This window comes from Sceloporus occidentalis, unplaced genomic scaffold, assembly GCF_023333645.1.
Source record: "Sceloporus occidentalis isolate IW3139 unplaced genomic scaffold, rSceOcc1.0.p SCAF_1, whole genome shotgun sequence".
NCBI lineage: Eukaryota > Metazoa > Chordata > Lepidosauria > Squamata > Phrynosomatidae > Sceloporus > Sceloporus occidentalis.
The window spans coordinates 75,772,976-75,796,180 of NW_028316981.1; the positions used below are offsets into that span (position 1 = coordinate 75,772,976).

The following is a 23,205-nucleotide window of genomic DNA, read 5'->3' on the forward strand; positions in this document are numbered from 1 at the left end:
TGGTCATAGTCATGGAACCCTCATGAATGTTTCATTCAGATCACAAGACTCATGCCCAGGTTGAGGTTGAGAAGTGTTCATCTGTTGCTACAACAGTTCAACCCTTCTGCAAGCTGACGTTCAGTTGAAGGTAATCTGAAGTGACTAGCACAGACCTGAGAAAGAAGAGTAGTTAGTTTGCTCCTATTTTTTTCAATGCTGAAACAGACTAAAAGCCATCTTTTTGAAAACTTTAATTGAACAAGTAACTGTACAAGATTGATTTGGAACAGCCCTCTGAGAATGACTCAGAGGACTGAAGATGGACACCTACAACTTTTGAGATATTCAAATGCTTAGTTTTGCTTCCCACTCTATTCAGCTGCCTATAGGAATGCCATCTATAACAAACAGTGAAAGAAAATGTATCATTATATTCAATCCAATAAGCATAAATATATAAGTCATTTTAAACAACTGTAGCAGTTAGTTTCCTCTCATTTTCCATCCTGTTATATAACAAAGCAAAGAAAGTCCAAACATTTCTTGGTGAAAAACAGAACTTGGAGCTTTTTTTGCAATACTTACACCATAGCTAAGTTACATTACAATTGTAACTTACAGAGAGATAATTCACTCCTTTTGCTGTGTAACTGTAACTGCTGTAAAATTATTTATAATTATGTGTGAGTGTCCTCATTGCTTAGATACACTTTGCATCACAGTCCAATGTCTTGTAGCATTCTGTTTCATGCTCTCCAAAAAAGTAAATCTTTAATAACTTTTCATTTCTTACTTTGGTACATAATACAGAAAAATGCAGAAAATGAAGAAAATACACGAGCAGAATCTTACTGCTCTATAGTGATTAAGGAATCATTGTGTTTGGACTGGATTTTCCATCACTGAAAGTTTTTTCAAATTCACTGTAGTGAGAATAATGAAAAAGAAGATCACTTGAAGGTATTAAAATGTGTTGGTCTCAGACCACAATTCAAGCAGAAAAGAGCTCTACAGACTGGCAGGGAAACCTTAGGTATGCACAGCCTAGCTCTCAGCAGAATCTGCATATGACCATGTGCTCTGTTTGTCTAGATTTCATTATTACAAATCTCTGGAATAATCTCCAGAAAGTTCAGTGCGGAAGTCCTTTGTCAGTGCAAGTGCTAACTTGGTCTATGGCACGTAAAAATATTAAAAGTAATAAAGCAAGTAATAAGACCTACAATGCCACACAACAAAATCAATATATACATGTATATCTATATGTATGTTGATATATTCATTACCTCAGTTAGGTGGGGATTGGGGTTGAATCCACATTGATTGCAGACCTTGTTGTGACACTGTGTACAGGTATTGAAGTTTGGCTGGTTAGGAGAGGAGGTGAGTTCTGTTGTCTTGCATATAGGACACAGAGTGCTACTAGGAAGGGGTGCAATCTGTGGGACAGAATATGGTGAGGTAGGGGTGCTGCCTCGGTCGGGTGATGCAGATGGTGAACGTCCTGGTCTCTGGTCCCTGCTATCCACTTGGAGAGTTCTTCTGGGCCCATCAGCCTGTTGTGGAGGCTGCCCATGGCTTCTTATCTCTCTTGTGCTTTCACTGGTCTGAACAGCCTGCTTCAGGGATGGAGAAGCTGCTCTCTGTCCAAAGGAAGGGTCTGATTGATCTGGTCTTCTTGGTGTGCTGAAATATATTAAACATAGATATAATAAACTGGGTTGCAGAAAACAGTTAAGATAATAGGTAAAATGACTTTAGATACTTCCCTAGGACTTAAATTGAAAGGCAATTTCCCAATTTTAAGATTAAAAATTAATGAAACTTAAAATTATAGATAAATGTTCTGATACAATGATTACCATTATTTGTGGCAACTTTTTCTTAGAACTCTTGAAGACATGCAATTTTTTTCAAGTTGCTGTTAAAAATAATTTGTCACACTGACTGGGCCTACAGAATGTTTTTAGTCAAACCAGCTAAAAGCTTGCTATCTCTTTTACCAGGAATCTATAATCTTAAAGAGGGAGAAATATGTGAGCCAAGAACCAATAGAAATCAGTCACATTGGCGGGATACAGACGGGCAAAAAGGGGTGTGCTCATGACGTCATGAAGGTAGAGCCTTCAGACGGCCCTTACCTGAATGCCGCCATGAACACGCCGCCTGCACGCCCCAGGCGGGAAGAGGCGGCATTAAAAAGGTGCTGCTTTTTTCCGCTTCTTTTTGATTTGCGGCGTACGTGCGCAGCTGCGTATGTAAGCTGCTGCACCGGTACGTCAGAATTGCTACGCCGCTAATTTAAGTTGCCCATTTAAAAGCTCCGTGTCTGCTGCGTCGCATAATGAGTTGGGGTCTTGGAACATGCGCAGTTTGCAGTCAGGCTTTAATTGCAGCGTCAGCTGCCATGCAGGTGTGGAAGCTGCAGCACAGCTGCAGCGCATTTTAAGACTCCTAACCCTAACCCTAACCCTAACCCTAACCCTAGAGCAACATGTACGCATGCGCTGCTTGGAAAGTTTGGACTTTAAAGTGAGCCCCTACACACATTCCTGTGCCATTTTCACCTAACAATAAAAAACGCTAAAACTGTAAATATTTACATATATACAAGGGAGGTGATGGGGGATGGCAGGGGGACAGCGGTGGCAGCGGCGACAGCTGTGGCTGTGCATTGCAGAATCAGCAAGAGCGCGGGGACCAAAGGAGAGGAGGCATCTATGATGCTGGTGACACTGGCAAAGTGCAAGCGGGCAAGGATGCCAACACCAGCTGATCACCAGCTGGCAGGAGACCACCTTTGTTCTTGGGCAGAGCGGGGGAAAAAGTTTTAAAGGGGCTTGGGCGCTTTAAATGTGCCCATAGGCTTTCTGCCGCCGCTGCTTAGCGCTGCAGCTGCGCAGCTGCACATCTGCCAGCCGGCAAAGGAAAAAAAAAAGCCGCGGTTTGGGCCGCCCGTGCGGAAGCTGCCCCTTTCTTTGCGGCGTCCTCCGAGGCGGCGGTATAGAAGCTACGGGTCCGAAACGGACCCAGGTGAGGCGTCTTCACTGCCCCCCATGTGGAAGCCCCGACACCTGAAGCACGTCCCCGGGGCGGGCGGTCTGGAGGCTCCGTATTCAGCAGAATACACCTCCAAGACGTCTTCTCCTGCCCGTCTGTATCCCGCCATTTACTCCAAACAGATAGATCTGTATTATTGCAGAAGGTTATTTGATGGGGTAAAACAAAATAAAGGTCTCCTTGCAGCAGAGAAATGGTTCGTCCTACCTATAGAAATCAATCCCATCCTTTTTATGCAGCTTCTAATGTATAAATTGGCTAGAGAACAGGTAGATAATCCAGCTGTTACATGACATTTTAAAAAGCTAGTTTTCTAGTTGGGCAAAAAATTCAAAGTGATTTACAATGGAGTTTTAGAATTCCTGCTGTTTGGTCATTATTCCTGATTTTAAAACAGACTACAGGAACAGCTCTTCTTTAGCACATAATCATGCATATACATTATGATTCATTCCTACTTCTCTCATTAGGGAATATTCCAACAATTCAGAATATCTACACCGACAAAAATTGAAGTGAAAGAGAACTGTTACTCTCATTGTTTCCCACCCATTTTCTTTATATGACAGGATCAAGCATAACTCAGGACTATTCAAGCCCTATGATGCTCACCAGAATATTATATTGCAATTCCATGGTCACAATCTATGCAGTATTAATAAATTCCTTATTTTTCAAAACCCAAAAGCACCTATACTCCATTTGGAGGCCTGTGTCTCAAATGAATTTCCCTTGTCTCAAATACCTTGAATTCCTATGTGCCTAGAACGTCATTACACATAGACTAAAATAAAAATGGGAGTATATTGTTTGCAAAGGGATCTTGTAGCACCATTGAGACTAACTGAAAGAAAGAAGTTGCTAGCATGAGCTTTCATAAACTTGAGTCTCCTTTTTCAGATGCCTGTTTATTCCTGTGTATACTAATTTTCCAACTAACATGGCTATGTCTTTGAATTCTACCATGATATGAATATCCTGTTAGTTTTGGACAAAATTCAGTAATAAGGTTTGTTACAAGATATACTTAGGTCTATGACTTAAATTTTTGTAATAAGGTGGATTAGTCCTAGTTACACATTTAGTAAGTATGCCATTCCACTGGAGTCTGCAATTTGGTAACATCTCACTTGGGTCACCAAGAATACAAGGATGATTTCTTATGTCAGCATTAGTGGTTTTGAGAAGGGAGGAGATAGGATGAGAGTGGGCAATGTTCAACTCATCTGGATAACTCAGGTGCTGAACTTACTTACTTTCCTGAGATAGGACCCACAAATGTCACCTGTCAACTTATGGCGGCCACCATGAATTTGATATAGGAACCAACTACAGAGAAGAAACAACCACAATGCAACAATAAGTTGTGAAATGGCAAGTAAATAACTCTCCAACCCCCCATTATATATAGTAAGTATCATTTATGCTTGAGTGCCCATTCTTACCTATGGCTGCAAGGTCAGTAAAGAGAAAGGAAAGGAAAAGAGCAGGTCCACAAAGCTTTCCATTATGCTTTTAGGCAAGAGTGGGTGAAATGAGGATTTTTGCATGATTTGCAGTATATCAACAAGAATTTCCCACTTCCAAATGTTAGTAGAGCAGCAGCAAAATGCATAGCCACTCTAAAATTCACTACTGAAATGATATCACGATATAGGGGAAATGATCCTACAAGGGATAGAACGACGTGATCGGCTTCTATTGAGAGAGGCAGTTTTTTATGTTTCTCAGAATACATAGTCCCAACCTCAAAGCATTAGTTTCTTGCTCAAAATGATCTATCAATCTGGTCAACAAAATACATGTTTTCTTTTTCTCTTTGCTTTTTGGTATAAAAAAACACTGAACAGTGAATTAATTCAGAATGGATAAACATACTGAGATGACTTCAAATAAGTACTGCTTTAATTAATAATGATTTGAAACATTGCTTCATAGTGTTACTCCTTTCTGTTTACATGACTAACTGCATTGACAATGAAAGCATTTTTCAATAAGAGAAACCATTTTACAATGTCTTAGAGGTTTTGTAATACCCTAACATATTCTGCACACACACAAACAGAAAAACAATTTCACAAGGTAACATGTCATTTTCAATTACATTGTTTATGAAGTTAAATGAAGATACTTTGAAACAAATCTTTCCCACATCTCATATAAATTGATAACTACATAAAATGCATTAATATTTGCTGTTCACCATAGAGATGCTTGCTTCCAGCTGATAGCAACATTGCCAAGAGATTGTAAATGAAGTTTATTTCAAATTACTTTAGACCCTCCAGGTGTTATCACTGTTAGATCACCACAGAAATGTGTGCCATGTTATGTGACAGAATGTTATTTTATTAATTTTATTTTTTTCTGTTAATACCTGCAAATGGATTTCATTTCACAGCTTCTTTAATCTTCTAGCATTCATGCATCCCAACGGTACCTACATGAGAATCATTGTGTAACTATAGTAAAATTCAAACTATGACTGTCAAAGTATACTTGCAGGGAGATTCTCAGCTAACGTCAATCAGCTGCACAGTGACACTATCTGAAGATTTTGATCAGATAATGTTAAACCAAGATGCTTTATGACAATTTATTTTTGATCATCATGAGATATACACTAAAAATTCCTGAAGAGAAGTACATTCATCAATGGAATGTAAATGTCGAGTAAAACAAAATCAGATGGCAGGAATTTCTCATCTATTCTGCTGGGACTCTGGCAACATGATATAAATTACCATCTCATTATTCTTGCTGATTTCAGGCAACTTTCCCCAATGCCTCTATTGGGTCTATCTTCAGCCATCAGTTACTTACATTACACAAATAATTGTCTTCTTAAGAATTTGGAACTATGCCAATAAAGATTTTTGGTTTAGAATCATAGAATTGGAAGAGATCACAAGGGCCACCCAAATCATACCCCCTGCGATGCAGGAACTCACAATCAAAGTATCCCTGACAGATGGTCATCCAGCCTCTGTTTAAAGACCTCCGAAGAAGGAGACTCCACCACTTTTCAAGTGACTCTGTCTCACTGTTGAACAGCTCTTACTGCCAGTAAGTTCCTCCTAATGTTGAGGTGGAATCGCTTTTCCTTTTGCTTGCATCCATTGTTCCGGGGCTCTGGAGCAGCAGAAAACAAGCTAGCTCCATCCTCAATATGACATCCCCCCCAATATTTAAACATGGCTATCATATCATATCTTAACTGTCTCTTCTCAAGGCTAAACATACCCAGCTCCTCAAGACTCTCCTTGTAGGGGAGGCTTTCCAGGCCCTTCACCATTTTTTTCACCTAGCAGTCACTAAAGTAGGAAGGAAACTGTTTTATACCCAGCTTTGAACAAAAGCAAGATATTTTTTGTTTGATTGGCCTATGTTTATTTATTCTAGTTGTACTTGCAGTCATTGAAAGGTCCTTACGCACAGCAAAGAAATACTTTAGAGTCTTGATTACTTGCCTTATGTCTTGCCAAACAACATTACACAGGTAATGCAGTTCTTCTTCTTCACCAGGGTATCATCCAGATTTAATTAGACCACTATGGTAGATCTTTTGCAAGAGTATGCCAAAACTACTTTTTTGTACTGGCATACACTGCAACACCTCAAGGAGATACAGTAACCTTAAAGCCATTCTTAAAAATAGAAGCACAGAAATATTTTGTGATGAAGCCGGATAGCTCAGGGATCTTACCACATCTAGCCTGATCTGAGCTTAGTGGAGCATAGCAGGGAGGCAAGATGGAGCAGCTACTATGAGGATTTGACACCTGCTCAGAAACAGTGCAGGAATGGCAGTGCAAAGAGAAATAAAGTACAGGCTGAGAGAAGTCAGGATTTTATGAGATTGCTCTAGAAGGTTTACATATTGCAGATTTAGGGGATTTAAAGAAGGTGCAAAGGGGCATACACAGGAGTGGAGGCAAAAGAGAAACTGTCATCTTAAAAAAAAAAAAGCAAAACAAAAAAACAAAACAAAAAAACAACCCACCCACAACCTGTGTGTGTGTGTGTGTGTGTGTGTGTGTGTGTGTGCGCGCACACACGTGGTGAGGGGACTAGAGATGTCAGAATAGTTCTTCAAGCTCTGGCTTATAATCTGTTTCTTCAAAATGCCTCAGAAGGCCCCACAACAAAGAAGGTGCAAACTTTATACCCCCATATTTTTCTTTCTGGCTATGATGTGGGTTGTAACTAATTGCAGAAATAATGCAGTTCAACAATGTTTAAACTGTCATGACTCCATGTTATGAAATTCTGGGATCTCTTGCTTGTTGTGACACCAGAGCTCTCTGATAGAGAAGATTAAATAACTCACAAAACTACAAATCCCAGAATTCCAAAGCATTGAGCTATAGCAGTTAAAGTAGCATCAAATTGCATTATTTCTGCAGTACAGATGCAGCCTTAGTGAGCCCCCCCCCCCCCCAGCCTGTGTAATCTATAAAGGCCCTCCCAGATGGTCTCCATTTGTTCAGGTATCCTCTCCTTCTGTTCAATTATCTTTCTTTCAATCAGTGACAGGAACAAGGTGGTGACATGCAGAGAGAAGAAGCAGGTTACTCATTTCCCTCCTTCCTTCTCTCCTTCTGCAAAATTGCAAAAGTCCATAGGAGAACTACATGTCCCATGGTCTCATGGGATTTGTACCCTAGAACACAGCTACCCATTATGTCAGAGCAACTGAGAGAGGCAACTCCTCATGCACCCCAATGTTGTTCCCACTGATGCCATGGCTTAAAAGGTAGATTAAGGGAAGGAGTTGGTGGGAAAAGATTTTCTGAAATTTAACAGAGCAAGCAAGGATAGGAAGGTTCATAGCTTTAAAAAAAACTTGGGGAAGTAATCCTAATTCTTCCTTAAAAATTTAAATCCTCAAAAGGTATTGGATAATTTCTGAATTTGCTTGGAGGTGAATTTGTGAGAGCTCATCCATCTTAAGCAAAGAGGGAAACAGAAACACCTAAGCTCCCTCTTCCCACACGCCATGCCTGCACCTTCAAAGAGCTTGCTGGAGTTATCAGAGATAACTATGACATATTTCACAAACCTAAGTACTGATGTCAAATGTTTTAATGCCTGTATCACATTTACAATAAGCATTGCCACAACCATTTTATTTCAAGAGTGTTTAACAAAATGTAAGCACTTTGCATGGAGTATAAATTTACAACAATCCATTCCCATAGAGAAACCACCTAATTAAAAGACTGTAGGTTTGTAGGTACCTGGATGATAGGATCTCTGGGAAATCTTCCAACTCTAATCATAAGTACTTATAAAAGTATGCAAAATAATTATGGAAGCAGAAACAGCAAACCATATGTTGTTAATTACTAAGTGCTTGAATACAAGCCTTACTATTAAAAAAGGTGATAAGGCTAGGCTAGGCTGTATTAACCTCTATGCCAACATACCATCACAGACATCTGTTCTGCAACTTTGAATAGAGATTCTTTTGCAAATGTTGTGATTGAAATCTAAATAATGCAATGCCTTAAAAATCACCATGATAAAAATTAATCTAAGTGTAAACTGAACACCAACAGTAGATTTTTAGAAATTTCAGGCCACAGACGACATCCTTGAAGGATTGATGGACATGAAAACAATGTAAGGTTGAAACAAGGCGTTACTGGAGCTATATAGCTGCCATATCAAAAAAATACTTGTACTTCTCTTTCTCAAGTCCCCCAAGTAATGTACCTATTTATTTTTATTTGTTTATTTACTGCCCTTCATTGCAGAGTGGTGTGTGACATATTCTAATACATACAACAAACAAAAATAATTTTAATGGCAAAACACAAGACAAACAACCCAAGATCATTGCTTTCCAGATTTCATTGGCTTTGATGTCAGAGAAACACACAGCATAATGACGGCCTACCCATGGGCCCACAAATAAGATCACATTTCAAACAGCTGTGTGCAACTAATTTGTCTTGGAGAACTCATCTGCTGCTTCATGCTATGCCTCATAGTGTACTCTCAGGTACTGAGGCTGAGTACTACAGGCCAACAGCATATAACATTCAGATTTTAAAAACAACTAAAAAGTTATAGCAATAGCAAGTACATTTCTAGACCACTTATCTGTGAACTAGAGCTGCCTAAGAGGTTTACAATGTGTAAGCCAATTGCCCCCAACAAGCTGGGTACTCATTTTACTGACCTATGAAAGGATGGAAGGCTGAGTGGACCCTGGAGCCCTCCTCTAGGATTGAACTTAAAACATTGTGGCTGCAGTACAGGCATTTAACCACTGTGGCACCAGGGATCCAGTAACTGTTCAGATACTTTTGAGAAACAGGAAAGAGTTACTTTAAAAAAAAAACAATAATAGTACTTAACTACCTATTGGAGGGCCCTGGGAACATAATTGTAACTAACTGCTTTATAAAATTAACTTGCAAAGCTTTGAACATTTGGCTTATGGTTCCATCTTTACAATGGCATCTGGAACTCAGGATCTGAAGAAAGATCCTCAGATTTAATTTTGATTATGTGCAAACTTGTTGGTTGAACATTGTGCTAAACTGAAGATTAGTTCACTTGTCCCCCAAGAAGAGATGTTTATTATAGGTAAATTCTGAAATATCCAAAAATCAAGCAGAACTTGCATATTTATTTATTTAAATCAAGAGCACAATCCAGTCTCTCCCAAACACAGATTTTCAAGAAAATTTGATGGGTCCCTTAATGCAAGCCATCAAAGGGCTTCAGATTATGGATGGATTTATCTATCAAACGCAGGTTCTCATTTTTCCAATTAAGTTTTTCAATCCTATTTCCATAGTGGATTACAAAACAAACAAACATACAAACTCACAGTCTGTACCAAAATGTGGATGTATTTCCCTGAGCATTTTTCAAAATAGACAAATACGTATCAATGTTTACATGTGATTTTTCTTCTACTGAGCCAAATGTTCTTGTGCACATTTTTCAAAATATATGCACTGCTGCATGGTTCAAATGTATGCACTTTGGTATAGTTTTCTATGTTGTATATTTTTTCTTTTTGCACCCTGCATTCCAAATATTGGAATGGGAAGAATTTTAAGGCCTAAATGCAATCCAAATTATATTTAGATTTTAAAAGGGCAAATTTGGTAAATTTACATTGAAATACAAATTGAAACATAAGCTGAATTCACTTTTCAGCCAGCCCTACAATATAAAGCCAGTGTCATACTAGATATTCAACTTGTGGTCATGCAGGCAGTGAGGGCCAGGTCACCTGTAAAGATAAATCTGTACTTTTGGGAGGACTCCAACTAAGAGCCAGAACAGACAGCACTAAAGGATGGCTGGATCAGGGCCGTGGCAACCAATGCAGCCCTGATCCAGCATTTTTCCGGCCCAAAAAAGAAGCTGCAAAATGCAGAAAAAGGGTGGCTTTTCTGCTGTGGCACTGGCTTTTTGGTGCTCCTGCAGTGTGCAGCATATAAACGCCATGCTGCTGAAGCACCACAACACTGCCTGCCATCTGGTCAGGTGGGTGGTGTGACACTGGCTTGGTGGAGGTGTCAGGACATTTGTCATCTAAACACCATGCCCCCACGCCACCCCCAAGCTGGCGTATTGCGTAGGTCTGGTTCGCCAGTTAGTGCCATTTTCCCCTCTGTGTTGCTGTTGTGTACTTTCAAGTCATTCCTGACTTATGGCAACCCTAAGGGGTTTTCTGAACAAGATTTATTCAGAGGATATTTGCCTTTGCATCCTCTTGAGGCTCAGAGAGTGTGACTTGCCCAAGGTCACCTAGTGGGTTTCATGGCCATGCAGAGAATTGAACCCTGGCCTCAGGAGTCAGACTGGTTGAAAAAAGTTAATATGAATTTATCAAGAAACAAAAAAGAAGCTATTAAAAACATTCATTTAAAAATACCCCAAAATCAATTAAAATAGCAAAAAAGGAACAAGTGATGAACTGCTGGAATATTTTAAAAGTGATACATTTTAGAAACACCGAGAAGAATATCAAGAGTAGAAATTTATTGTTAAAAGCTAAAAGCCGTCACAATATAAAATATGTCCAAACAGAATATCAAACAAGTAAAAAACACAGGCCATAGATCAAATATGTAGGACACCAAACAAATTTAACTATTTTGTTAATATTCTGAAGACTAATTTCATTGAACAAAGGGACATATGCCAAGTAAAGTGAAGGCAATGGACATATGACCCTGAACGTGCATGTTATTTTGAATGAACAAAGAAAACAAGAATGGTTAATAGTGTTTGGTTTCAGTATGGTATTTGCTACATGCATAGTGTCATATTCAAAATGGAGACCAAAGGAGTAATCTTTCCTTTAAAATGGATACATGAAAGCTTAAAAGTCAAAACAAAGGAATTATTAATACTGCAGGAAATTAAGATTGAAGTTTTCTATCAATTATTAATACAATATCAAGATATGTTATAAGCATGCAAGACCTTCGGCAAAATATTCACTGAGTTGTGGAGAAATGCTCATGTTATCCTCAACTAATTCTAGGCTGCCTCTTGTAGTCAAGAAGAGAATTGCTGGAGATTCACCAAATGAAACTGGGTTTATGAAAAGACAGATGGGTGACTTGGCAACACTTTCTTGTGCCATCCATACTGAGAGAAGGTATGGCAGGACTCTCAGATACTCAAGTACAAGGAATACCATTAGAAGTTATGAAATGGTGTGTTTCAATCACAAGATAAGCACACTATACCAGGAATGCATGCTGGTTGTGTCATAGTTTGCCTTCTTCTTTGTTCATGTCACCCATATGCAGAGGCCGAGAAGGGGCCTGCAGAGGCGGCCTGCCGCTCCGGGGTTCCGTCGCGGCCCATGCAGCCCCAGGCCTCCCTCTGGAGAGAGAGGCCTGGGGCTGCAAGGGCCGTGGAGGAGTTCAGGAGGCTGCCTGCCCAAGCCCTTCCCTTCGGCTGAAAGGGCCCCTTGGAGCCCTTTCGGCCAAAGGGAAGAGCCGAAGGGAAGGGCCTGGGACGGGTGCCCAAGCCCTTCCCTTCGGCCTCCCTCCCCTTCGGCTGAAAGGGCCCCTTGGAGCCCGTTTGGCCGAAGGAAGGGACCGAGGAGGAGAGGGCGGGCACACGCCTCCTCTCCGCGGGGCTTTGGCAGACTTGAGGTGTCCTTCGGAGGACACCTCAGGCCTGGAAAAGCCCCGAGGAAAGGAGCAGGAGCCGCGTGTCTGTTGCTCCTGCCCCTCACAGGCCCTTACTGGTCTCCAGCTGTCTCTGAGAGGCAGCTGGGGGCCAAGGAAGGGCAGGAGGAGCAGGCGCATGCCTGTCACCCCCCTCCCAATCCCCCTTCCACTTCTAGCTGTCTCTCAGACAGCTGGAGGTCGGGAAAGGGAGCAGAGAAAGCCCCGCTCCCGTAGGGTGGAAGCTCCACCCCCGGCATGTGGCTCCGCCCCTGGAGGGTGGAAGCTCCACCTCTGGCACACGGCCCCCCAGTTTTTTGGCTTCGGCCCCCCAGTTGTCTGAGGGACAGCAACCCAACCCCCGGCTCAAAAAGGTTGCCTACCCCTGGTTCATCAGTCAGATGTGAATCCTGGTCACCATATCTCAGAAAGACATAGAGCTGAAAAAGTTACAGAAAAGGGCAATGAAAAAGATCAGAGGATTAGAGCACTTTCTCTGCAGGAAATGGCTTTTGTACTTTCAAAGCAATGTATGCAGAGGCCACATGATAGAGTTTCATAAAACTATGCATAATTTGGAAAAATAAATCAAGCTTCATTTTCTCTCTCTCTTGTAATACTAAAACCATCGGTCTCCCAATAAAGCTAAATGGAGAGAGAGAAAAGGAAATCCTTCTTCATACATCCCAAAATGAAGGGAAAAAATTACTACCTCAAGATGCGATAATGGCCACCAACTCAAAAAAGAGCTTTAGACAATTTCATGAAGGATTGACAATTTCATGAAGGTTATCCACCACTCCACGTCATAACAGCTGTATGCTACCTTGAGGATGAAAGGCCAGAACCATCCCATTACCAGTCATGGAACAAATGTGGGAAATGTCCTGTTGGTGGGCTTCACACAAAACATCTGGTTGATCAGTGTGGGAAACAGTCCTTTGGCCTGATCCAGCAGGACTTGTCACATGCTATGTTCTTATGTCACACGAATAACAGAACTTGGAAAGTTACTTTTAAATGCCACAACATTATTAAATCTGCCACAACTGACCATGATAGGATACTACTCATGGTCCCAGTGTATCACCGATTATGAGTGTCTTTGGCAGACATTAAAAGTAACTTCTAAACTCTGGTCAAGATCTGAGGAAAAAATTAGATGAGGGGAGGCAGATAGTTAAAGAAAGAAGGAATCACTGAAAAAGGATGTGAGGAAAGAAACTATCAATTCAACCTAACATGGGGTCTAAGTATAAGAGAGGCTATCTTTTATATACTGCTGTTAAGAAGTAGAAAGCAACACAGGCGTATTGCATGTGATTTTTAAGGAGTACAGAAAAGCAAGGAAACAAAGCGTCAGGAAGCTGAGTGTGAAGAGAGCTGGGGATCAGGATATTTGAAGAAACTAGGACACAGTAGTCAGTGGCCTGGAAAACAGGAAACTAGAATGAACTATAGATGGAGAATGTAGAGGTATGTGGGGGCAGGGGGAGTTAGAGAAGGCAAGAAGTTTAAAAAATGAAATCTAAGCAGAAGGATCTGAGGCTGGGAAAAACCTCAAAAGATGCCTGGGGACAACAGGGGCACTACGGTGTTGAGAGTGTGGGAGGCTGGGCAACTGTACGGCAAAATGTAGTATCTAGATTTCGAATACTGGTTCAAATGAGGCAGACTGTTCTATGTATATCTAGGAAATATTTTTTACTACTGTCATTTAAAAATAAATTGTAATGAAAAGGAAACACCCAGAGAGATACGAAAGAATCCAACTTCAGAATTTAACATAGGAGAGAGTTACTTGCTTTTTTATGCTTGCATTTTCCAGCATTTTCCTTACTAGTCCGCATTAAACACAGACATCTTGCATTTTTCAGAATATATTTGCTTGCATTTTTCAGAATATATTTCTTACTAGTCTGCATTAAATACAGACATCTTTCAAATGGTACAGAAAAATTCCAAGGTACCAGAGCTGTTGTAATGACTGACAACAGTTGACAGTGATGCTGTTTTTATCCAAATATACAGTGCAGCAGTAAATAAAAGATATCACCTTGCAGTAACTGCAGATTTTGGCTGCTATGCTAAGCACAACATATCACTAAAACACAGCAATCTTTTTCCTTTTATTTGGTTTACAGAATCATGTAATTTCTGATGTGTATGTTTTAGAAGAGATTTTCATGCAGCACAAAAGTGCACGCTATTATAGCTGAATTACTGCTGCAGTACACAACAGGTATGGTACACACAATTTTCTCTTCATATAATCACATTTGAAAGGTTATGTCACATGTACCCCAGCAACTCGGTCACAGACACAGTCCTTAAATCCTTGAACTTCTCAATCTTTTTTTTTAAAAATCCATCTTGTGAGAAAGAAGATGCAGAAATTAGCCAAATGTAGATTAGCATGCTTTCCATGATACCATATCAGAACATTATGACTTTGACCCCAAACATATAAATCAAGTTCTTAATCAATGTCAATAATGAACTGGAAGACAGCAGACAGAGACAAAGAAGCTGCTGATCAGCCAAAGGGCAACACAGGGACGAGAGATTCAATCCATGTTAGATGGGATTTCACTCTCCTTGAAGCCTCAGGTTCACATTTGTGGTAGTTAGAGTTGTGTTTGCACAAATGATGTCTATATACCAACTGTACCCATTTCCGAACATCAGATTTGGGTTACAGTGGCACATGACTTCTTTCCATCCCATTTGGATTGTTAGTATGCTCTTTGTGGGGTGCCTTCAAAAAATGCTTACAAACTTCAACTATTCCAGAATGCTGTGGCTATATTAACCAAAGCTAGTTATCAGAGGAATTGGGTTCCCTTTGCTGAATTGCTGTAGTTGACCTGTCATCCCTTATGACTTGGGATCAGAGTAACTAATGCATGCATTCTCTAATATGGGATCCTGCCAGGGCTTTAAGATTGAGGACTTTCTCTTCTTGCCACTATGCAGGGCCAGCTCATCCATATAGGTGAACTAGGCAGCTGCCTAGGGCAGCAAAATTTAAGGGCATTATGGCAGCTTTTTTGTATACTTTTTTGTGTAATTAAACAATATTAAAGTGAAAACTCATTACAGCTAGCGATGTAAAAGCAGGCTACTATATGACGGTTTCTTTGTACAATGGCCAAAACATAAATGTGCCCCTGTGTCCGTGGTATGGTTTTTAATTGGCTTTTTGACTAATTCTCAATAGTATGATGAGAGATTGGAACCTAAGTTTTATGTCATGTTTAGTTTTAACAATTGAAACATCGGAAATCAAGGGGTGAAAGTAATTATGAGCGGTGACAGGGGTTGCCAAAATATTTGTCACCTAGGGTAGCCAAATACCTAGAGTCGGTCCTGCCACTATGCCAGCAAGCACATCCAGAGAAGATGCAAGAGAAGGCCACTCCCAGATTCTGGAACTCAATGGAAAGGAAGGCTAGGTCTGTTCCCTTTTGTTCATGCAGGCTTCTGGCATACACATTAGTTCACAGGAAACAGGAACTCTTTCTTTAATCAATGTGTTTTAAATCTGTTATATTTGTTTTTTACATGACTTTTGTTTTTACCTGTGTGTTAATTTTTAGAAAGTTGGGATATAAATTAAAAATAAAATCAAGCAAACCACTGGAGGGCAATCACATGAGAACAGGTCTCACAAAATGCGCCACTTATCAGAGTGGTAATTTTAGCCATGCTATCATAAACCCAGGCTGCATTTGCACTGCAGAAAGAATGCAGTTTTGACACTGCTTTAACTTCTATGGCTCAGTGTTATGGAATTTTGGGATTTGTAGTTTTGTGAGATATTTAGCTTTATCTGTAAGAGAGCTTTTGTGCCACAACAAACTGTAAATCTTAGAATTCCATCACATTGAACCAGGGCAGTTAAAGTGGTGTCAAACTCCCTCGGAGTGTAGTGGAGTCTCCTTCCTTGGAGGTCTTTAAGCAGAGGCTAGATGGCCATCTGCTGGGGATGCTTTGATTGGGATTTCCTGCATGGCAGGGGGGTGGACTGGATAGCCCTTGCGGTCTCTTCCAACTCTATGATTCTGTGATTCTATGATTATTTGTGCAGTGCAGTTGTTTGATCACAGAGATGAAACAAACATGGTTAAAACTGCCCATACCTTACAGGAAAGTTCTCACTAGCAGCTTGTTATAAGGAACTGCTTCCAGGAAGTCTCCTTTCAAATAGAAGGGGCTCTGCACATTGGTGAACCAACATTTGATTGTTCATACAAATTATTGTACTCCTGTGTGAATTTGCTGTGTCTTCTTTTCTTCATATGAATAAGGTCTTAGCAGAAATCTGACTCAAGTTCATGGTCACTCTTTTCCAATTAAATTTTTATACACACTCACAGATTAATTATCTGCACCCTCTGGCAGCTTTCAGTAAGAATTAGTGAAATAAAACTGTGAAAAGGGTTAGGGCAGGGGTAGGCAACCTGCGGCCCGCGGGCCGGATGCGGCCCGGCAAGGCCTTGGGACCGGCCCCCGCCTGGTCCTGCCACCGATTGCTGCCGGAGCCTTTGGCCTCTCGCGTGAGGGTGTGGGGCCTTTGGCCTATCAGGAGGAGGCGGGCAAGGGGAGCAAGCGGCAGGCAAGGGGGGCAAGCGGCGGGCAAGGGGGGCAATTGTCTATAGAAGCCTCAGAAATATTAACATTTTTTTTTAAATCAGCAAATTTTTTTGCGTGTCCTCCATTTTTTAAAAAAAGTGCCCTCCATTTGAAAAGTTTGTCCTACATTTGTCCCAGTTTATTTATTTATTTCATTTTTTTAAAAAAATTTTTTTTTTAATTATTCATTTTTTGGCTTCGGCCCCCCAGTTGTCTGAGGGACAGCAACCCGGCCCCCGGCTCAAAAAGGTTGCCTACCCCTGGGTTAGGGGAAAAAGAAAAGGAAGAGAAATACCAGATATCATTACAGGAGACATAAATTTGTGCTAAATATTTGAAATGTTCCTTAAGAGGCTAGACAGGACATTGCAGAAAAGTTGTGGGAACGGATGCATGACATAAAACAAAATCTGCTTCACTAGTTGCTCCCAAAGAATACAGTGGGTCCTCCACATTCACTGGGGTTACAGGCTCAGGACCCCCTTGAAAGTGGAAAAACTGCAAATAAGAAACCACTAGTTTTTTCAACCTGAGAGAACACCTCTCTAGGAATCTCTATTGCCACTCTATGGCCAACATCTGTGGGAATTTGACTACAGAATCATGCTGGAGAATCTACAGATGTCTAGAGAAGTGTTCTTTCTAGGAATCTCTAGGTCTTCCAGTGTGACTCTATGGTCATATTCCAGAAGAGTCGCACTGGAGAATTTAGAGATTCCTAGAGAGAAAATAGTAATGAAATCCATGAATAATCAAATCCACAAAAGTCAAAGCCACAAATGAGGAGGGCAGACTGTAACCCATTCCCTCAGAGATAATCACTGGAAAAAGATGGAACTGCTGCAATCTTTCAAAGTGTGAGGAGTGATCAGTGCAAGCTCATTTCCAACTGATGTTATTTACCATGTGATCAATTATTATTTGACATACCAGCTCTGTTTTTTTAATCTCTTTTCTGTTTTGGTTTATTTATTTATTTTAATTTTACCATCCCCAACAGACTCAGCTGACAACCACAATAAAAAAAATCAATATTAAAAACATCAATAATAATAATAATAAATCCAAACAACTCACAGCTAGAAAACCCAGGAACCATTAACACATTGGTCCTTTAGGCTCCAGCTAGGTAAAGATTATAATTTATCACATCAGCTCTAGTTTTAGTACATTTGTCAATTTATCTTACAAGCTTTTTGTACATTGGAAGGGGGGCAATTCATCACTCATATCACTCAGAGTTGTTGATTCCAGGACAACTAACCAGCAGTGCAAGAACATGGAAGACAAGATCTTCAAGTGAAAGCATAAAACCAGAAAACCTCAGGTGGTTTTTTGTGGGTTTTTCGGGCTATGTGGCCATGTTCTAGAAGAGTTTCTTCCTGATGTTTCGCAAGCATCTGTGGCTGACATCTTCAGAGAATGCTTTGCCTGGAAAAATTGGGTGTATATATACCGTGTGAGTCTGGGAATGCAGGAGGGATTTGCATGTGTATTGTTCTGTGTTGATGGCTGGCCTCAGGCTGAGAGGCTAATGCAAAAGAGGATTAATGTCTGCTAACTGGTGATCATTGTCTGCTGAGAAAGCCCCTGACTCTGAATGGTTTCCCATTTGCATTTGCTGAGTCCTTATTTTGCTATTCCTCAGGACTGGTAGCCAAATTTTGTTCACTTTAAGGGTTTCTTCTTTCCGGTTGAAATTGTCCAGGTGTTTGTGGATTTCAATGGCTTCCCTGTGCATCCTGACATGGTAGTGGTTGGCATGGCCCAGAATTTCAGTGTTTTCAAACAGTATTTTATGCCAAGGATGGTTTGTAACACGTTCTGCTACTGCTGATTTTTCTGGCTGACCCAGTCTGCAGTGTCTCTCGTGCTCCTTGATTCTTGTTTGCACGCTGCGTTTGGTGATCCCTATGTAGACTTGTCCGCAGCTGCATGGTATGCGGTAAACTCCTGCAGCTGTGAGAGGGTCTCTCTGGTCCTTGGCTGAGCGAAGCATTTGCTGGACTTTCTTTGTTGGTTTGTAAACCAGTTGCAGGTTATGCTTCCTCACCACTTTGCCTATTCTGTCTGTGACTCCTCAAACATCAGAAGGGCTGTCAGGCCCAGGAAAACCCGGAGGAGTGAAGACAAGCAGCCACCCAAAGGGAAGGTATTTTACCATACATCAAAGGAGTCACAGACAAGTCTACATAGGGACCACCAAACACTATTTGTGGCTGAACTGAGCGCGTGCATGTGGGACACGCACCATGGGTGCACACCCCATTGCTGTTAATGGCGGTTGCCCCTCCACGGATTTCCAATTCCACAGATCTCAAGTACACGGACTTGGAGGGATGACTGTACATTGCACATACTTCTATTATTATTATCCAGCAAGATACATTAAGGAATTAAAAGATTTCAGTAGATACTATTTTAAAACGGTTACACATTTGAACTCTAAATACAGTCACCCTCCACGATTGCAGGGGTTAGGGGCCAAGGATCCTTGTGAAAGTGAAAAAAAACCATGAATATGTTATATCCCCCAACATGAATGATAAAGATTCTTCTCCTACCAAGAGCACCATCTGCAACTCTCTTTGCAACCTTGAAACTCATACCCCCCCCCCCACTTCCAAAGTGCTCCCACTTCCAAAGTGCTTCCACATTTAATCTGATGTTAACAGCTGCAAAGGATCCACCTTCTCACCTCATTCCCCTCCCTCCCGGCCAGACAAAAGCAACATCGTATGTTCTCAACTTTGGCAAACTTTGCATTTTCCTCATTTCCAAAGTCTTTCCACTCTGAATCTGATGTTTGCAGCCATCACCACAAAGGAAAGGTACAGTTTTTCTTTTGTCTGGCTGGAAGAAAGGGTGAAGAGGAGGAAGGGAGATAAGTTGGATCCTCCTGAGGGTGGCTGCAAACATCAGATTCAAAGGGAAGGTCTTTGGAAATGAGGAGGATGCAAAGATTGGCAAAGCAGGGGAATGTACAGTGCTGGTTTTGGCTGGCTGGGAGGAAAAGTGAGGAAAAGACAGGTGAAGAGGCTGACCTTGTTAAGCAGAAAATACAAAGTCACGAATAGTGAACACCACAAATCTGAAACCCATGAGTTTGGAGGGCCAGCTGTATAATGTTAACATTAAACATTAAGTTTTAAACAATGCTGAATGCAAGGATAATGTCCCATCTATGTCTATGTATATGGTTTAGATGGAAAGGTTTCAAGAATAGCACTAAAGAGCGAAATTGAGGTCAGTTCTGTATCTTGTCACAATGATCCTTAATCCTATTTTTGTCTTCTACTGTATTTTCTACCCCACCCAGTGTGGTATCATTTGTAAATTTGATGAGCATCCCCTCTGCTCCTACATCCAAGCTATTTCTAAAGATGTTGAACAACATAGGGAACAGAATCCTCCCAGCTCTCCCTTGTCTGTTACAAGCAGTAAAATAATAAAGCATCCAGGTTCAGGGCTAACAGGCAACCCCAAGCCTGAATTCTTTAGTGCTATTTAAGAGTATCAACCCACCCTAGGAGCACCAAACAATGTATTTTCTATATATCAGAAACAATGTATTTGAAATATGACCATTTCATTTAGAATACAAATTAATTTATTGGTGAAGCTCAACTATTTCAACAAAACTATCTTCCGACAGTAAATCAGAAAATCCAATTGAAACTGCATCTCAATCTAGTCAGAGAGTGTTCTAGCTCCCATTATATATTCCTTTATATCCTTCTAAGAGCCATAACCATGTAATGGTAATCTGAAACAAGCACATTAAAGAAAAGACTGTTTTCTTTGGTTAAGTATACTTGCTTTTTCCTCTTCTCTTATAGTCTACACTTCCACAAGCTACGCTTTCTTCTCTCATAGTCTACACTGAGTGCATGTTCTTTCTTTGAACATTTAAAGGGGGATTCCCATATGCTAAACAGCCTTGGGAAATAGTTATACAGCAAACACCCAATATCCCATCCTGACGGCAAACCTTCCCGCTCCTTCCACCATTATACACTATCCAGGGCTGTCAAATTTTCTGTACTATCAGAATTTCTCCCCCTAATGTCTATTCAAAATTCTTTTTCATGCATTTAGAGCCTTTTGGTTCAGATCCTTTCCTTTCATGGCGAACAAAGCAAATTTGTTCCATTATCTATGTTCCATCTCTTCAAATATTTGATGGTGGCTATTACAACGACTCTTAATAATCTCTTCCAGATTAAATACAACTTCCTCAACCTTTCCTCATGGGACTTGGTCTCCTTGGTCACCCTTGTCTGAACACATCCCTATTTGGCAACAACCTTCTTAAACTACAGTGCTCAGAACTAGTTATTGTATTCCTGATAAGATCTGATCAAAGAAGGATACCATTACTCACCAAGATCTAGACACAATACCTCTCATGGCACAGTTTAGAATTATATTCATCTGGTTACCCACCACATCTCACAGCTAACTCATGTTTAGCTTTCCTTTTAACAAAATGATAGATCTTTTTTGCTTGTGGTGCTATCAGTCCATATCTAACTGATGATGTCTTTGCATAACTAATTTTTGCTACCAAACTGAAAAACTTTATATTTATTTCTGCTGAAATTCATTTTGCTAAATTGAAGTCAATTCTGTATCTTGTCACAATCATCCTTAATCCTATTTTATGTCTTCTACTGTATTTTCTACCCCACCCAGTGTGGTATCATCTGTAAATCTGATGAGCATCCCTTTTGCTCCTTCGTCCAAGCTATTTCGAAAAATGTTGAACAACACAGGGAACAGAATCTGCAGCACCCCACTTGTCACTTTTTTCCACGCTGATGCCAATCCATCTTTGGGTACAGTCCATCAACCAGGTGCAAATACACACTGTAGCATCACCTAGTCTATGTTTTATCAGCTTGTCAACAAGAATAGCATGAGGAAGCCGGGCCTTTAGAGAAAGTGGGGGAAAGGAATCATCAATGACAACACCCAATATATTTTGAAAGAGATAAGAATATCAGAAATTTGGAAGAAAATGATGATAACAAAACAAATCAGAGCAGTTGCTGTATTTCCCTGGAATAAAATGGGGGCTAACAACATTAATCGACTAATCTGTGCAATTAACTGATTAATGACTTGATCACAGATTAATTGATATTCTGTTTTTAATCTCAGCCAGCCATCTGGGCTCTCCCTCTTGGACCTACGTAATTCTCCCACTGCTGCCTTTTGCTCTTTGCAGCAGTCTCTATTCCTTTCTGCTGCAAAAGCGGTACTGCTACTAGTACTTTACATTTATTTACTGACACAACACAGAAGTGGCATGTTCCCTGTCCAGAGGGTTTGTTGTCTAATACACAACAATGATGTGAAGGGGAATATGGCTGGCAGGGGAAGGGGTGATGGAAACTGAGAAATAGAAGAGAAAGTGGTTTTCCAGGAAAGGCTATGAGCTTTCACACAGCAAGGATGCTGCTAGTGGCATCTGGAGCAGCAACCCTTATTAAAAAGGTGCAGAAATATGTGTCTGTAAAACTGCAGTGGACATGTGTAAGGGAGTCATAGCCAATGAGTCCCAAGGTGTTTACAACAGTAATGCGAACATCCATGGGAACATGAGTTTTATTTATTCTTACCTATGTGGTATGATTATTTCTGGAACACTACTCTGAAATCTAGAAAGGATGAAAGCTTTTTGAAAATCCCCTTAAAACTAGACTTAGGGACACCTACTTCTCCTTAAAGACTCATTTGGTCCTTGTGGTCCTCTTGGTACTCCCACACTTTTCTGTGTTCTATTCATAGTTATTTGGAGCAGAGCATTTAGTAGACAACATCCTCTATCCTTCCCCCTGATATTAGACACATACTAAGTACACTTATTTTTTGGTGCATAATGAAGACATGTTTATTTTTTGCAAGCCTTCCCCATGTAGTTCAGTCTTCCATACATTTTAGTAAAATAGAAATGGGGATATTGTATACTTATTTTATATTGTTTTCTATTTTATTATTGCCATGCACAGCTTTTAAATCTTTAGATGTGACAATTTTACAAGTACCAAATGTTCATAAATAACATTGCCCTAAGTTTTGAAGAACCAGAAGAGAAAGCATTGTTGCATTTGTGTATCACACTGAAGATGGTTCCAAAATGGCACATAAAACAACCACTGTAGGGATGAACACAGAAAATACACTAGTCACCAAGATAATGACTTTCCAGTCTATTCCTAAGTGTTAGCATGGGTTTCCTTTATATCTAGTGGATGTATTTGAGATATATGACATGAACTCTCTGAGAGGTAAAACAAAATCTGGAAATCTTGCAGAATGGTGACAGGATTGTAAAAGAGCTTCTATATGATTGGAAAAGCAGGTGAGA

At 40.5% G+C, this 23,205-nt stretch overlaps 1 protein-coding gene across 2 annotated transcripts in view; it reads right to left on the reverse strand.

Annotated features, from left to right (window-relative positions):
• BSN (bassoon presynaptic cytomatrix protein) overlaps positions 1-23,205 on the reverse strand; it is a 274,395-nt gene that overhangs the window by 246,048 nt on the left and 5,142 nt on the right. Inside the window, exons 2-3 of one of the 2 annotated variants that reach the window (XM_089525751.1) lie at positions 5,420-5,482; positions 1,269-1,668 (exon numbers count right to left, since the gene is read on the reverse strand). In XM_089525751.1, coding sequence (XP_089381877.1) covers positions 1,269-1,668; positions 5,420-5,436 — 417 coding nt within the window. In that variant the 5' untranslated portion in view covers positions 5,437-5,482. The remainder of the gene's footprint in view (positions 1-1,268; positions 1,669-5,419; positions 5,483-23,205) is intronic. The other variant, XM_089525741.1, reaches the window with a different exon arrangement.